Here is a 17,664-nt window from a genome sequence, read left to right as displayed (position 1 = left end):
TTTTTATATAAAAAATGTTTATGAGTTTCTGCCTGGGATATAAAAAATAAGCATACCTTTTGTCTGACAACAAACAAACAAAACAGTAGAAATAATAAGAGGTAAATATTTAAAAAGACAGAAATGGTATTTGATATCAACAATTTATATAAGAAATTCTTCAATTCTCTCCTGAGAGATAATCAGATTCAAGAGTGATTACAATTATTTCTCAAATCATAAATCATCAGGACTTATTTTAGCTTTTAGGTATTCAAAGGGAAATACTTCATGAACTCCATATGCTGAAGATAATTAAGAACTTCTAAAATGCAGCATTCCTTTAAAAATATATCCTCTAGGACAATTTTTCCCTAAGTATGTTCCTCAGAACATCAGACCCACAAGGTTTCCTGGAGGGGGGAAAAAAGGATCTGGTCAAATAAATTTGGCAAACAACTTACTTTATATCTCCATCTTGAAAATATTTGAAAACATAACAGTGCTTGCTTAATAAATCTTGTATAAATATTAGTTGTTTTCTTGTTTCATTTTTCATCATCACACAGCACACTTCTTTGGTAACAAAAGTCCTTCAAGTTCCTCTACTCACTTTCTCTGGAACATACTTTGGTAATGCTAGGGCATGTAAAATTTAAATACCAGTTTTTCAGAACCACCCTAAGTAATATAATAAACTTTTTAAAAAGCCATGTAGTTTTCAACAGATACTACTTAATAAAAATATTTTAAGAGACATCTATGGTTAGATATAGAAGTGATCAAACACAAATCATTATTCTCTGACATTTATTACAAGAGAGCCAAGAGAGAAAACAGATATGACACTGGCCTGGTTATTAATGTAGAATATGAAACACTAACCCAAACAAAGAGTTTCAAACTACACATTTATAGTAACGTGGTATAAAATGTGCCTGACCAAACCAAAACTATGTCTAAAGTGCACACTCAATTTTTATTAAAAGACAGCAAAGCTGTGTCTATATTGTTAGCCGTTTTGCTTTTTAAGCCAGCTGATCAAAGTCTGATATAAAAAGAGATGCCTTAACAGTATTTTAATTCTGCATACCTCCATGGACTTTAGCCAATTTTCATGCGTTGGGATATAACTTGCAAAGGGAAAACTCCCCTATCACTTATCATCAAATGCAGTTAACACCTGTCTTGGGACTTTGAATAAACTAGCTTCTAAAAAGGCATTGGTTGGAAGGTAGCTGGAAAATTAAGCCTGTGGAAGCATTAAAAAAAAAAAAGTAGCATTTTTACTATAATTAGTGTTTATTTGCACCCAGCAAAGTATGTCAAGGGTTAGGAGGCTTCAATCATTAGAAATCAGTGCCTTTCTCTACCTAAGATAAAAAAAGAGAAATAAAATTTACAAAATTTTTACTCTAAAATGTGAATGAAATTCTAGAATAAAATATTCAGAACTTTATAGGATTATTGACTATGATTCAAATACAAATATTTACTACTTTGTGTTTGAAGAACATCTTTTATTTATTTATTTATTTATTATTTTTTATTTTACTTTTTTTAAAAAAATACATCTTTATTGATTTCAGAGAGAGGAAAGGAGAGGGAGAGGGAGAGATAGAAACATCAATGATGAGAGAGTAATTGATCAGCTGCCTCCTGCACGCCCCTGACTGGGGATCGAGCCCGCAACCCGGGCATGTGCCCTGACCGGGAATCGAACCCCGATTGCCTGGATCCTAGGTCGATGCTCAACTGCTGATCCACGCGCGGCCGGGCTGAAGAACATCTTATTACCAGTTCAAAGTTACTCTTAACGAAGAATATGAAAAACTAGATACTATACAATCAATAGTATAATCCTCACAAATTTAAAAGATACTTAAGTTTAGTAAGAAAAATCAGGAAACTAGTCTAAACACAGTAAATCTGAAAAATCCCTTAAGTAAAAAGTTTGACATAACGGCTCCAGAACTTTGAATCCTACAGTCTTTATTTTTATTTATTTTTATTATATCTTTATTGATTTCAGAGAGAGGAAAGGAGAGGGAGAGAGAGGGATAGAAACATTAATGATGAGAGAGCCATTGATCGAGCCCACAACCTGGGCATGTGCCCTGACCGGGAATCGAACCCTGATCGCCTGGATCCTAGGTCGACGCTCAACCGCTGAGCCATGCCCGGCCGGGCCTACAGTCTTTAAAAAGTATTGTTTTAATACCTACTACTTTGAAAGCTGTGATTTCTTTCATATAACACTATAATTCATTCATTTAACAAATACTTGACTACTACTATAGAAAAATAAAGATTAAAATACATATGCAACTTGCAAGACACTTAAGAGTCTAGAATAGATGCGACATATATAAATGGCAGAAGCACAATCTAGTTTAAATGTGAAGACTGCTCAGAGGGAAAAGAGATTATCTACGTTTGGTGGTGGAAAGAAGTAAAGGGTACAGATTAACAAATGCACTGATGATAGATTTAAAGGACAGGTATGCTTTAGACAAAAAAAAAAAAAAAAAAAAAGAGGCTTTGCACTGGAAAAAGATGAGAAAAGCAGGAAAAATGGAAAACTGCAATGAAAATAATTTAATTTTGCAGAAATATAAAAACTACAAAATACTAAATAATAATATAGAAGATAGCTGTCCCAAGCTCTGGCAACTTGAAATATCCAGGCCAGATCAAATCACCAATGAAAACATCTAATATTGTACACACAATCTGATGCTCTATAAATACTTTAAATTAGTGAGCCATGACCCCTTATACCTACTATACTTCCTGGTGGAATGAGATGGTGAAACAAATTTTATTCATACTGTAAACTCAGAATAAATGATTAGCTCTCTTCCAAAGACAAATTAGTTTTCCAATTCTGAGTATACATGCTCAAAGTTAGGCAAGAACAAGAATCTTCACTTTCCTTTCAGTTTATAAATACAACATACACTCAGGTGATAGCCAAGTTTCATTTTGAAATCATGATATAAAAAGTATGTTGTTATTCCATTCACTATGGCAAGATCAAAGTATGCTAGTCTCAGTTCTGCAATACTGTGCAAGTTGTTTTAGTGTTTTGTGCCTCAGTTTCCTAATCTATACACTGAGAGGGTTCAACCTGCAAGAACTGCAAAGGGCCTTCCAGCTTTAAAATCCTACACTCAATTGTGCATCATCTTCCAACTATAACAAGAAAAGAGAGTCTTCTTCCCTTAAAAATATGTAATAAAAACTACCCTTTGTTGAGCACATACTAAGTGTCAGGCTCTATTTCTTATTTCACTTAATCCTCATTATACCCATAAGAGCAGGCATTTTCCTTATTTTACTCAGGGTATTAGCCATCTTTTTATCTGTCCAATCCAATTAGGGGTGCAAGGCAAGGGTTCAAATCAAGGTCTAACTCCAAAGCAAGTTCTTTAAAACTTGGTGTCCCAAACAAAAAATATCAGACAGACAAAAATAAAAAGAACAAAAGCTGTGGAGGTGGGCTGTGACTACGGTAATCTTGAGACACTGTGGTCTTCTAACAGGGGAGCTTAGTTGCCTCGTAGCCATGTGGGAACCAACAAGAGACGCCAAATATCACTTGTATGTTTGTGTGTGAAAGCTCTTGATTTTCAAAGGAAAGAAAACAGACTCACCAGTGCTCAACTTCTGCTTTAAACAGTTCTGACCCAGATCTGTGAGGTTACTTTTAATAATATTATTGCCCCGCCGGGCGTGGCTCAGTGGTTGAGCGTGGACCTGGGATTCAGGCAATCGGGGTTCGATTCCCAGTCAGGGCACATGCCCAGGTTGTGGGCTCGATCAATGACTCTCTCATCATTGATGTTTCTATCTCTCTCTCTCCCTCTCCTTTCCTCTCTCTGAAATCAATAAAGATATATTTTAAAAATATATATTATTATTAAAAATTTCCAAAATTCCTAGATAAGTTTTAAAGTACGGGCACCAGCAATAAAGCCTAGGCTTTGAAGTAAAGCAACCCTTGGTTGAATCCTGGCTCTATTACTAGTAGCCTTACTTTTTTATTTGTAAAGTAAGGATGCTATCACCTATCTTGCAGGGTGGTTAGGGATTCAAGGAGAATGTGGACTTAAGGAGGTTGGCACAGTACCTGGCACAAGGTAAGACCATGACTCTAAAAGTTATTATTAACCTTCAGGATTACACTAACATAGAACATGGGATCTATGTTCATAGACATCCGTTATGTGTATGAACACTACCCAAAATTTGCCTTTAAAATTTCATAGTTTGTCAGTTTTCTGTAGACCTAAAATAAAAAGTTTATTTTAAAAAAGTCATACACATTCATTTCTAATAGACACTAACCAAACTTCACAAAGCAAGTTTATCGTAAACCTAAAATCGAACCATCAGACTGTTTGTTTTCAGGGGCTAACAATTTTTCTAAAGCGATGCCAAAAATAGTGTTAACACGAATTCAGACTTGTGAATGGGGTGAGTGGAAGGGAAAGCTGGGGGATGTGTCCCCAAAGCTGTTTGAGCACCGAAGATCCCTACAACGTCAAAGTATTTCCCAAATGGCATATATTTGCGTGAGCCCGAAAAAGGGGTCCGAAACGATGACACCTCTTCCTCCAGTTGACGGGACAGGAGCAGGTGGCTTTGTGCCTTAAACTGTCTTTTTATTCTTAGCCATATGCTCTGGTCAACAGCTGGGTTTTAGACCCCGGCTTCCCCAGTGCCCACTCCGGACCGCGCGCGGGGAGGACTTCGGGGTCCTCCGGGCAGTGGAGACACGGGCTGCCCAGGGCAGGAGGGAGAGGCCCGCGGCCTCGGGGGCGTGGGAGCCGGGTCAGGCCGCCTCCGCCTGCATCGCTCCCTCCCGGCGGTACCCCCTCGGGCCACGCTCCTCGCCGGGCCTGCGGAGCGTCGGGAGGCGGCTGTCCGCGGGGCCGAGCCGCCGCCGCGGGGGCTGCGCTAGGGACGCGGGGAACAACTCGGGGGTTTCGGGAGAGACGGGGAGGCCAAAGGCGAGGCGGCGCGTGGGCCCCGTGGTCTCCGCGCCTGAGCGCGCCGTCCCAGCTCCTGCCCGGACCCTTCCCAATCCCTCACCGCCGCTCCTCTCACCGTCTCGGCTTCCGTGTGCTGGGGTCCCGCACTCTGACCCCCCATTACCCCGCGAAGGAAATTCATCTTGCCGTTCAGCCACCGCCTCTACCGGCCCCTTCCGGAGAGAAGATAACTTTCCCCTGCCCTCCGCAGGGCCTGGCCCCCGAGTTCGCACTCCGCACTCCGCGGCCGCCGCCACCACCGCCTCCTGATCGGCGGCCGCTCCAGCCCCCTAAGCCCGGAAACACCAGCCGCGGAGGTGCGCATGCGCGGAAACGTGGCATTACGTGGCGGCTCGAAGGGCGAAGGCGACGGGGAAAAGCAGGCGCCGGGCGGTCCGCCGGGCCCGCCCCGCCCCGCCCACCGCGCAGGCACCGCCTCCCCGGCGGGGCCACGCCCCCTGCCCGCCCCTGCCGGCGGCTGGGCGGCGCGGCTGCCCACGTGGTCGGAGCCCGGCCCTGCAGGCGGGAGAGGCTGCGGGCAGCGGACGTGCTCGGGCTCGCGGGTTTCTTGGTAGCCGCCGAGCGCGACTGCTGCCACCTATCAAATCTGGTGTCGTATTTTGTGTTGAGTCGAAAGTGAAATTTCCCTTCTGCCAACCAGACAGGTAAGGGATCCCGCCGCTGGGAGGGTTCGTTCGGTTTTGCCGAGGAGCGGTACCGGCGCTGTGGGCTTTTGATCCCCGCAAATTGTGTTTCTTTATAGGGCTTTGTTTGGCGGTAAGAAAGGTGCTTGAGCCCCCTCGTTCCGCTGCCACGGGAGGGCGCATGTCTCAGACCCTGCTCTTCGAGCCTGTTACAAGGAATCCCCAGACCTAAATGCCGGGCACACCGCTATTTTCAAGTGGTGCGAGGAGAAGACCACTCCGACCCCGCATTTAGCGCGCTAGAGAAAATACATTGATCTGCGGTGCCAGGTTGGCAGCCAGCAGCTTCATGTTTTGTTATTAAATCTCAACCCCTGCATTTCAGTGTTTTTTAAAGAATGAAAATGTCGTTTGTCAAATCAGCATGCCTTGTTCCTTTCAGCATGAGAATGCCAGGCACATCTGCGTCTGAAGGAGCCTTGTGGGTTTCTTCAGCCTAAAAGGCGCAGGGTCTAGTTAGCCAACTGATTCATACACCTCTCCACTTGGATGCCCCACAGGTTTCAGATTCCCCAGCCTCCCTTAGAGAAACAAATCAATATGCTTCCTGTGCCCTGCCAAACGATCAATAGTATCACTAGGCAAATAATTGCCTAAGCTACAAGGAGGAAGATGGGAAGACTCTTAAACTCTGGATTTCACCCACCACCCCATGGCTAGTAGTCAAGTTCTGACATGTCTCTTTATAGAATGCAGTCTTTCTCAAATAGGTGCCCTGCTCTCCATACCTCTGCCTCCGAGATAGTTTATGTTGCCATCATTTTTCACCAAGGTTAAGGCAGTAGCTTGCTAACTAATTTGTCATTATTCAAACCCTGACTTCCCTCTATTCCAGTCTCCAGTCCACCCTTGGTTGAGCCTAGCAATGACAAAACATCTGTCCATGACAGTCCTCTTACTAAAATCCTCCAGTGGTTGCCCATTCTCTTCATAATAAAATCCAAACTCCTTAACTTAGTACACAGGCCCGTTACGTTCTGGCTCCTGCCTATCTTTACATCTCCTGCCTTCCCCACATCCTCGGGGTATATGCCCTTTCCCTCGCTCCTCTTCATCAAAGAAACTTCGGCTCATTCCTTAAGACTTAACTCTGGCATCTTCTGAAAGTTTTCCCTGAAATCCAAATATATTTTACATATATGCACTCTGCAGTTGTTAATATGTGGTAAACTCTATAAATGCTTGTTAAGCCAGGCTGTTAAGGGGTAGGACTATGTTATTTATTTTTGTATCTCTGGCTTAGCACTATCTCATAAGAGGTGATATTGATGGATAAATGAAGAAAACATTAAAGGATATATGAATATTATGCTGAGGAGGAGGGTCCTTTTTTCATCTGTAAGGTAGAATTGTAGATAACACATATCACAAAGCCTATACTGAAATTTCCTTTCCTAGTGTCAAGGTATTAAGCCTGGGTGACTTAGATAATGGTGGGAATCATACTGCCAAAAATATTGTGCACTAAGCATTGTTCCCTGCTTTAAAACTAGACACTTGACATTTTACATCAGACATTTTCCATGGGGGCATTTTGTTGCAGCCTAAAAAAAGTAACCAATAAATGCTCAGCTTCTGTGCGCAAAGAACTTCACCAAGTCCCTAAGCCTCACCCCTCCCTGAGCCTCTTCTCACCTCCTCCCTGTGTCCTACTCTACCCCATCATGAGGGATAAAGCTCTAGGATGGAATGGGACTCATTGGATGTCTACTACATATATTATTTGGTAATAAAAAGCAGTGCCTTGACATTTTAACAAAATTGTTTTAAGGCGCTGGCCTTTTCAAAATGCCCAGCTTTGTTTTAAATTTTGGTGAGTATAGTAGGTCACTGTAATTTTGCCCTTCATTTGACCTGTTTTCTTCCTTAACACCATCCACTGGGTAGGAAGGACTATGGGCAGGAGGGATGGACAGTTGGGTGCAGAGGAGATGTGGGTGGAGCCCCCAGACTTCCTCTGACCTCTTAGTCTTGCCTTTATCCTGATGTCTGGGGAAGGTGGAGCTGCATGTTACTTCTAGGCTCAAGAGGAGGCAGAGAAAGTACAGTGGCTAATTTGTCCCTCATTTGAGGTCTGAAAAGAAAGCAGAGACATCATCACTACAAAACAGCCATGAAATGCACTCATTTAAGAGAAAGGGGGTTACATGTGAATCTGCTTCTACTGATTTTATAGAGAAAAGTCAGAGACCATGCCCTGTTCTTATGTGTACTCTTTAATCATCTAGTGTAATTCCTTTATCATGATAGATGCTCAAGAACCATTTCTTAAATAAAGGAGAAAACATGAAAAAATTGTGACTGCCTGACTTATGGGCCTTCATAAATCTAAACAGTCAGGATAAGAATGCCGTGAATCATTAAAATACACACATAATCCAGCCCTAGCCGGTTTGGCTCACTGCTTAGAGCATTGGCCTGTGGACTGAAGTGTCCTGGGTTCGATTCCAGCCAAGGGCACGTACCTTTGTTGCAGGCTGGGTCCCCGTCCTAGTCAGGGCACGTGTGGGAGGCAACCAACCAGTCAATGTTTCTCTCTCACATCAATGCCTGTCTCTCTCTCTCTCCCTTCCACTCTTTCTGAAAAGCAATGGAAAAAATATCCTCGGGTAAAGATAAAATAAAATACACATGGTCCAAAATTTTAACTTGAGTAAATAAAAATGATTTTTCTTTTCTTAAACCAAGCCTGAAAATAGAACAACTAACAAAAGTCATTGGTTTGAAATTCATTTTTAAAACCGTTTCCTTATAATCCCCTGGTTTGGTTCTCTTTAATGGCTCTCTTTCTCCACCCTTTCTTTCTTTCTAGCAGCAAACTCAACATTGACAATGGCAAGATTCCATTCTTCTTTATGATTGAGTCATATTCCATTGTATAAATGCACCACTTCTTCATCCACTCGTCTAGTAATGGACACTTAGGTTGTTTCCATATCTTGGCTATTGTAATAATATTGCAATGAATATATGGATGCATATGTCTTTTTGAAATAGTATTTTGGGTTTCTTTAGATAAATACCCAGAAGTGGAATTGCTGGGTCCTTCTTTGTCTCTTATTATAACCTTTTTTTTTTTTAATGGTAAAAGGCTTTTAATTCCACATTCAGCTATATAATTTCTCCAAAAACCTTGTAGGCTCTGATTGCAAATAGTTCCATGTGCTAGTAGCCACACTCAAAGTTTGATATAATTCTCAGCCTGATTTATTTTGTTTACAGCCTTTGTTTTAAAGTCTTTTGTTGGTATAAGAATTGCTATCCCAGCTTTTTTTTCCTTTGTTTCATTTTCATGAAATGTCTTTTTTCATCCCTTCACTTTCAGTCTGTCTGTGTCCTTTGCTGATGTGAGTCTCCTGTAAACAGCCACTTACAGGTTTTTAAAGACTAGTTACTGGAAAATTGGTTTCCAAAAATATTGTTGATACAATTATGCATTACTATTCATTAACCAAACAACACACAGCAAAATAAATCGATAATGATGAAGCAGCAATTGAAATTCATAACCAATTAATAATAACAATATTAAACACATTTGTGCTCCTTATATGCTAGCCTCTATTTATTCAAAGTACTTTACATACAATAATTTATTTAATCCTCACAACAACCTTATGAAGTTGGTAGTTATCAGTCCCGTTTTACAGATGGCAAAACAGGCACGCAGGGTAACCTGGCTGTGTCATACAGCTAGGAAGTGGCAGAGCTAGGACATAAGTTGGCAGTCTGGCTCCAAAGCCTGTGCTCTTAAGTACTTGCTATGTGACCTCTCTAGACTTAAGACAGTGACCTTGCACTAAGTGGCTTACAAATCCTTACGTAATCTGGCCCTTCTGTTGTCTCCATGATCTCATCTTCCCTCCTTTCCAGCCACTGTCTTCTTGTGTTTCTGAAACTTGTTCTTGCCTCATGGCCTTTGCGCTTGTTCTTTCCTATATTTTGAATGCTTTCTACTCCATCCGCATAGAGGACTGGCTCACTCCTTGACTTTATTTAAGTCTGCTTAGATGTGACTTAGGCCTTTCCTGACTGTCCTAAGTTGCAATCTCCGCATATTCCCTCTCCCTCTGCTCTGCTTACCCTTCTCTGTATTAGTCTGATGCATTATTCTTACATATATATTCTTTTCCCACATTTCATTAGATCTATGACAACATTAAGTGTACCTCAGAAAGAAAAAAACCACACCTGTCAGGTTGTAAGAAGCCATCTACCAATAGATGCATCTAAATTTCAGGTTTTATAAAATGTGAAACAATGTTTATTGTAAGATTAATGGAATATAGTATGTAGTTTATTATTTTTTAAAATCCTCATCTGAGGTTATTGATTTGAGAGAGAGAGGAAGGGGGGGGAGAGAGATTTGAGAGAGAAACATCGGTCGGTTGCCTCCTATAGGTGCCCTAACTGGGAATCAAGCCCGAGGCCTTTCAGCGTATGGGGTGATGCACCAACCAACTGTGGCACCGGCCAGGGCTAGTATATATTTTAAATCTTTATCTTGTTTGTTGTCTCTTTTCCCACCACCACCAGAATGTAAACCCACAAGGGCAAGGATTTTAGTCGTTTTGTAAACTGCTTTATCCTCAGTGCTTAACACAGTATCTCTGACACATAGTAAGCATTTGGTAACTCTCTAGTGGATGAATGAATCCCCCAAATAAGGAAATTCCCACTTTTGGCTGTGTGCATGGGAACAGAAATTCTGCAGTGTTGCTAAGCATTGCACAGCAGCCAGACTGGCTCCTCAGAAAATTTTATTACCTAGTTTTAGTTTGTGAATATTTTGTTGGTCTTTGCTGATCAACTTAGTAATTAACATTTAGTCATATATAAAGATAAACGACTGTGGAAGAAAGGACTTATGTTTTTAGGATCAGATAGCCATTTTAACCTGCCAGGGGCAGCTCACCTTGGTTTGAGATTCATTACACTTACGCAGTGGTTCTTCTCTTTCCTCTTCTCCTTCTATTTAAGACAGGTAATACATCCACATGGTTAAAATAAAAAGCACAAGAGGGTATATAGTGAAAAGTCTCCCTGCGATTCCTTGACACCCAGGCAATTAATATAAACAATTCTTGTTTATCCTTCCAGATATACATATAAGTATATATAATTTCTCTTTATTTTTTTTAAACAAATAAATGTAGCACATTGTACACACAGTTCTACACCTTACTTTTCCCCATTTAATATATCTTGGAAATTGTTCTATACAAAAAGAGGTATTTCTTAACCATTCTTATTGTGTTCCGTGAAGTGCTTTTCAAAGCATTTTTTGAAGCCCTTCATTGGGAGAGGAGGGTGCAAGAAAGAGGGTTCTGGCCACCCCTCTCCTGCTCCCTTTGATTGATTTCGTTTGTTTATACTTCCTGTTTCATTTGAAAAGATTCACAGGCTAAAATGTAAGACAGCCACCTCTCTTAGGAGATAGGAAATATGACCAAGACAGGGATTTGGAAAATGAAAGTCAGTCAGTCTCACATGCTAAAGAGTCCAGGGTTCAAATTCCTGTTCTACCTGTTTTGAAAGGAACAATAATAATATCCCCCTGATATGGTTATTAGGATTTTATTAGATGATAGCTTTAATGTACTTAGAACTTTAGTACATAAAACATAGTAAGCACACACTAAAGGTTAGATTGGAGGCCCACATCATCTTTGGTGTGTATCATGAATTTCTGAACAACAGAATATTTAAAAATATTACCCCATAATGGTACTCAACTCAAACTTCATTGGCTCATGTCACTGAAAAGTCTGTTACTTCACATATGGTTCAATCTGGTGCACCAAGGCAGTCTTCCCAAGATCTGGGCTTTAACTGTTTTTGGACTCTACACTTTTTATTGATTTCCATACAAGGTCAAGGTGGCTGTCAGTATCTGCAGTCCTATAATCTCCCAGGTCCAAGTTCATCAAGAAAGACTCCTAACCTCTCTCCTTAGTCTCAGCAAAAGTCTCCTTCTGACTTACTTAGGTCATTTGTCCATGTGTTGGGTCAATTCCTATAGTCCAGTGTGTGAGATGCTCTGATTGGCTTTGACTCACATGCCCACCTCTAAAGTAATCAGTGGGAATCATCCCCTCATCTCAAAGGATATGGCATAAGAACAGGGGAACAGGGACTTTGTTCAAAGAAAAGCTGGAATACTGTGCCAGGAGAAAGTTTATCAGGATAGAAAAAAACAATAGATGCTCAATGTATCTCCTAATGGACTTGACTGCTGGCCAATTTTTTGAAAAGTATTTTTCCAGCCATGCTACCAGCATCAGTTCTGTTGCTCTGCAAAAGGTTCAAAAGATCATATTGCATTATTTAATAGACGTACTTTTACATTGCTTCGTATTTATATCTGCAAGCAAAGCTTTTAAAGAAAGTACAGTCCACTTATGTTTCCATTCTTAAGAAAATACAATAAACAGAATTGCTTACTTATGAAACACCTAAATTAGGAAACTCCATTTTCATTTTCAAAGGACTTTTCATAAAACTATTTATTGAGGGGCAGATTTATCAGATCCAGGCCCTGGCACTCTTGCCCCTGTGGGGAATTTGACTGTCACCTGTCCACACCCACTCTCTTTCTCCTCTCAGCTAGCTGAGCAGGCAGGTCCTGAATAGCCAGAATGGGATTGAAGTTCTTACTGTCCCATTCCACAGCTAGACCAGATCCTTTGAAGTTCACATTACTAGCTGATGCCAAGATTCCATGGAAGCTTAAGATGATTTACTATGGAGTCATTGCCACTTACACCAGTAATCCATGATCCCAGAGCCAGTTGCAGCTGATCTATCTCATTTGCCTGAGTCTATGGCCCAAGTGAGTATGGGTGGGGAGATGGGGTGGCAGGGGACTCTGTAGGCTTTCTCTTGAGATTAAGGTAGATTGGGCCTCATGCCCAGCAGGATGGTGGCAGACCTGGACCAGAACTTTCAAAGCCAGCCCACACCTCCAAGGTCCCCTCACTCCCCAGTTCTAGCTCTTTAATGAAGTGGACTACACGGTGCCAGTGGTCAGTGGTTGTGAACACACTACACAGATAATTGGGATGAGCTCAGTAACTAGCAGATATTAGGTGGAGTATCTAGAACTGGCATAGGCAGGTGGCTTGAGGAAAGAAGAGGGAGTTGAGTGTGGACATAACTCTCTGCCAGCAGCTCAGGAGTCCATGCGCAGAGGAATGGAAGATGAGAAGATCATGAGCACAGAGGGGCAAAGCAGTCTTCCCTTTGGCCTGACTCTTCCCCGGTGCTACCTTGCCCAGGACCTCACAAACACCACACTAGTTGTATATAGTATAAAGAACTAGAAGAGCTCCAGCCTGTTCTCCCCACTACCCTTTCCCCACCTCCAATACCTGCATGCATACCTAGCCTTTCCCTGGCAGGGCCACCATCTGTGAGACCCAAAGTGACCCAGACCCAAGCTCTGAAACTGCTCCCTCTCTCCCAGGTATGTGAATAATGACTCCTAAATAGCTCAGTATCCAAGGTCTCGATAGGTCTTGTCATGGCCAGTCTCCTTCCTGGGAGGGTGCTGCCTTCTAGGTCTGGTTCTTCTAGTGTCTGGATCAGAGCAAAATGACTATGCTGGTATTTGGTACTAATTCCATGATGTAATAAGTATCAAGATCTTTGTTTTTTAAAAGCTCAAAATTCATACCATTTAAAACAAATACTATATTAAACACATTTCATTTTAATAGAAATTGGCCGTTCCAAAGTCTGCTGTGTCTCCTTCAACTTCAGAAGAGTTATACAACTAATGGTTTTGATCTGTTCCAGATTCAGTGCCTTCCTGCACCTTTAGTTCTTCTGCCCAGAGCTTTTTAGAATCTCGGCCTCTGGGTAGCTGCTCAGGTCTGGCCAGAGGCTAGGGTTCCCTCTTTTTTATTTTTCTCTGCCAACCTGGGAAGGATGGCTTATCCTGTTGGCTAATTCCTGCCTTCCCCAGCATAATGAGCCAAGTTGTGCCTGGCTGGTGTGGCTCAATGGTTGAGCATAAATCCATGAACCAAGAGTTCATTGGTTCGATAACTGGTCAGAGCACATGCCTGGGTTGCAGGCTTGATCCCTAGTAGGGGCGTGCAGGAGGGAGCCGATCGATGTCTTTCTCTCATCAGTGTTTCTCTCTCTCTCTTTCTCCCTCTCTCTAAAAAAAAAATAAAATAAATAAAAAAACAGAATGAGCCAAGTTGTTCTTAGAGAGCCTTTCTAACAGGATCCACGCTTAGCCCCTTCTTCCTTTGGGGGTGGGTGGGTAGACAGGGGCCTGGGGGAATGATTAAATGGAGCTGCAGGAGCTGATGGGTACAGAGAAGGTTTTAGGACTTCTGTGAAGGAAAGAAGAGGAAGGTAAGAGAGTGGCAAGAAAGATCCAAGAAACTGAATGAAACTGCTGACTAATATCTGCAGCTCTAGAGTATTACACCCATATTAATACAGTTTATTTTTTTCAGTACTTAAAAATAGCTTGGTCTAGCAGAATACTGACCACAGATGTGCTTGGATTCTTGAACTGCTGATTCAGCAAATGCTTGAGTCTCTGTGCTCTGTGCCAGGCTCTGCTGTAGGTACTCTCCCAGGCGTAATCTCATTCTGGAGCGCTAGGAATTCTTATTCCCATTTCAGAGAGAGAGAAGCTTGGGCTTCAGCATGGTATGGAACACAAAGGCATGTTTTGTTTGTAAACCTCGGCAGACCTGGGCCTCCATGCCAGTCCTGCCACTTGCGGACTGTGTAGTGCTGGGCACATTACTCAGCGTTGCTATGTCCACTGTGACTACCATGCCTGGCAACAGAAAACCAGAGTGCCTTGAATGAATCAGGTAGGCAGAGGCTCTCAGATGCCAGCTAGGGTCAAGCTGGAACCCTCTGCTCGCCATCCTTGGCTTGCGACCTTCATCTCTGGCGACTAGCTGGCTGCTTCTCCTCCAGCATGGAACCCTTATTGTGGGAAGGAAGGGGGCCAAGGTGAAGACAGAGTTACCTATCACTGACACCCATCCCTCTCTTTTATTTTGAATTAATTTCAGAAGTGCAGAAAGGTTGCAAAAACTGTACAAAGAATTCTCATGCATTCTTCATCCAGATTCCTCGGACGTTTCATCCAATTTATCATTTTTTCTCTCTCCAAATATATACCTTTTCCCCCTGAACCATCTGGAGAAGAATTTATGGGCATGATCTCCCTTTTACCCCTCAGATACCTAAGTGTTTTATTCTTAACAACAAAAACATTTTCTTAAATAATGTAATACAATGCTCAAAGCTAGGAAATTAACACTGAAAACATTGCAATAATCTAACCTACCAGACCTATTTCAAATGTTGCCAGAAGTTCCACTAATTTCCTTTTTGGGGAAAAAAATTTTTCTGGTCCAGTATCAAACCCGGGATTACCTGTTGCATTTAGATGTCTCTTCAGTTGCCTTTAATCTGGAACAGGTCCTCTGACTTTCTTGGTCACTCATGGTTTTGATATTTTGGAGAGTACAAGACAGGTCAGATATTTTGGAGAGTGCCTCTCAACTGGGTTTGTCTGATCTTGCTTCATGATTAGGTTCATATTGTGCATCTTTGACATCTTTGGCAGGAATATCACAGAAGTGCTGTCCTTCTCTCAGTGCATCATCTCAGGAGGTACATGCCATCTCTGTGTCCCACTATTAATGATATTAATTTTGATCATTTGTTTAAGGTGTTATCTGCCAAACTTCTCCACTGCACAGTTTGAAATTAATAATTATTATTTGGAGGATATGCGTTAATACTGATAAATGTCCTGTTTCTCATTAGACTTTCACCTCCTGTTTCAGCATCCGCTGATATTCTTGCCTGAGTCATTTCCAGGAAGCTCCATCTTTCGACTTCTACCTGTTTTATTAAGAACTGTGCCCCGCCTTAGCTGCAAGAATGCCTGGCAAATGCATTATTATATTGTTTTGTTTTGGTATGGGCATATTGCTACTCTGAATAAAATTCGGGTTCTCTTTAGTAAAGAGGGGAAAATGAAGTGGGTAAGCAACTTGCCAACCCAATAGTATCATTATAAGGATTAAATTAAATAATATTTGTAAAACATCTACCAAAGAGCCTGTAACACAGGTGATACTTAAAAATATCCCTCCCCAATCTGTGGGTTTTGTTTATTTGTTGTTGTTTTTTTGTGTTGTTGTTTTTTTTTTTAATCACTTGTGGTCACATAGCTAGTAAATAACAAACCAGGTCTGCAAACCCTAGTCTAGTCACTACAGCATAGTTCCCTTTGCTGGTTTTAGAAATTCTAGATATTCTCTTAAATCTTTTGGTACCTATTCAGCTGTACAACTAAAACTACCTCTATACTATAATAATCTACACATCAATTTGTGAAATGATTCTATTTACTAGATAAAGACAGCAGTCTGTCATCTATTTATACTTGATTCAAATTTCTTTATATTTCGGCATGTTCATCTGCATAGAGTCTAAGGCAGTTCTCCTTTGGGACAATGGCTATTAATTTCCTTAGGGATTATGATCTAGAAATATCTGGGAGGGGTAAATGGTCAGAGAATGACAGTGTTTGTTCAGCCTTATAAATAAGCACAACTGCATGTTTTATTGATTATTTACAGTTTTAAAAATATTTAACAGAAAGAGAGAGAGAATTGTAAAAATCTTCATCTCCTGCCAACAGTAGGAATTAGAATTTTAAAATTCCCTTGTCAGAGAATCAGTATGAAAGAACATGAAATTTTAATATCCATTGGCAGTAAAATCTCACTTCATTTAACTGAGAATTTTACCCTGAACATCATAGAATAATATCATCAGTACCTGACAGAAGTTAAAAATGATGATAGAAAAGTAATAAATCAGGATACATAATTATATGTACCAAATGATCATAGCTAAGGTTAAAATACTGTATGCATAGGAAGAAGCCTAGAAAGAAATGTAGTAGGGTATGAATTCAGAGTGGTTATGTTTAGGTGGAAGGATCTGGGTGGTGTTTTCTTCTTCTAACTGTTTCATAATTAACACTGGATAATTTTTCTTTTTTTAACAAGCATACCTTTAAAAAAATAATCACAAATAATAAATTTAGTAAATATATTAAATAGAAACAGTTTCAGAAGAGAAGTATCTGGAGCCCTGACAAAACTATTAGTGTGCTTGGGAGGAGAGGCCCAAGGGGCTCCATATTGCTTGCAGCTGATGCCCAAACTTGAATTTCATTTCATGACTTTGGTACCAGCTATTTCCTCCCTCCCTTTCATTCTTTCTTTTCTTTATTTCTTTTCTCTTTTCTTCTTACTGCAAGGTAGGTGAGGAGATTATAAGAAAGAGGCGGTTTGATACAGTGGAAAGTACATTACACTCTAGAGCCAGACAGACTTGGATTTGAATCTATCCATCATTATATAGTCATTTGACAAATGTTAACTGAGCAGCTACTATGCCATTCACTGTCTTAGGCACTGGAGATTCAGCAATGATTAAAAACAGACAAACTGCCTTTGTGAAACTTATATTCTAGTGGGGGAAGATAGTGTGATTTAGGAAGTCCCAGAAAGACCCTTGGATAAAAAACTTTCTGCCCAACCAGATGGTCATAATGCATAAAATTATGCCACGAAGGACTTAGCATTTTGGTTCAACAACATCTTTTTACAAAATGCAGATATCAATGGAAAGAGTGCATCATCATTAGGATTAACAGTCCTTTATGTATTTGTGTGAATTAATTATCTCATATACCTCAGGAGCTAAATGAGAGCCATGCTTTACGAGAATAAGCCTTTTAGTTGAAGAGAGGACCATTAGGTACTCTCCAGGAGGCATATACTTGAGTGGGTTTCAGAGTTAGCAGTAGGAGGGTCTCATGGCAGGAGGTGACTTAAGAAGGGCAAGAAAAATGAAAAAGAAAAGAACAGTGGTAGGACTTT

General features: G+C 41.0%; 2 protein-coding genes across 4 annotated transcripts in view; one reads left to right on the top strand and one right to left on the bottom strand.

Annotated features, from left to right (window-relative positions):
* Positions 1–5,440, bottom strand: part of USO1 (USO1 vesicle transport factor) — a 78,260-nt gene extending 72,820 nt beyond the window's left edge. Inside the window, exon 1 of one of the 2 annotated variants that reach the window (XM_081160691.1) lies at positions 5,092–5,440. In XM_081160691.1, the coding sequence (XP_081016817.1) occupies positions 5,092–5,157 (66 nt within the window). In that variant the 5' untranslated portion in view covers positions 5,158–5,440. The remainder of the gene's footprint in view (positions 1–5,091) is intronic. The other variant, XM_081160690.1, reaches the window with a different exon arrangement.
* Positions 5,441–5,508: 68 nt separating this feature from the next.
* G3BP2 (G3BP stress granule assembly factor 2) overlaps positions 5,509–17,664 on the top strand; it is a 73,542-nt gene continuing 61,386 nt past the window's right edge. Inside the window, exon 1 of one of the 2 annotated variants that reach the window (XM_081122955.1) lies at positions 5,509–5,680. The gene's annotated coding sequence lies outside the window, so the exon portion shown is untranslated. The remainder of the gene's footprint in view (positions 5,681–17,664) is intronic. The other variant, XM_081122957.1, reaches the window with a different exon arrangement.

The sequence above is a fragment of the Miniopterus schreibersii genome, assembly GCF_964146895.1.
Source record: "Miniopterus schreibersii genome assembly, chromosome: 1".
Classification (NCBI taxonomy): Eukaryota; Metazoa; Chordata; class Mammalia; order Chiroptera; family Miniopteridae; genus Miniopterus; species Miniopterus schreibersii.
This window is presented reverse-complemented; position numbering and strand designations above follow the sequence as displayed.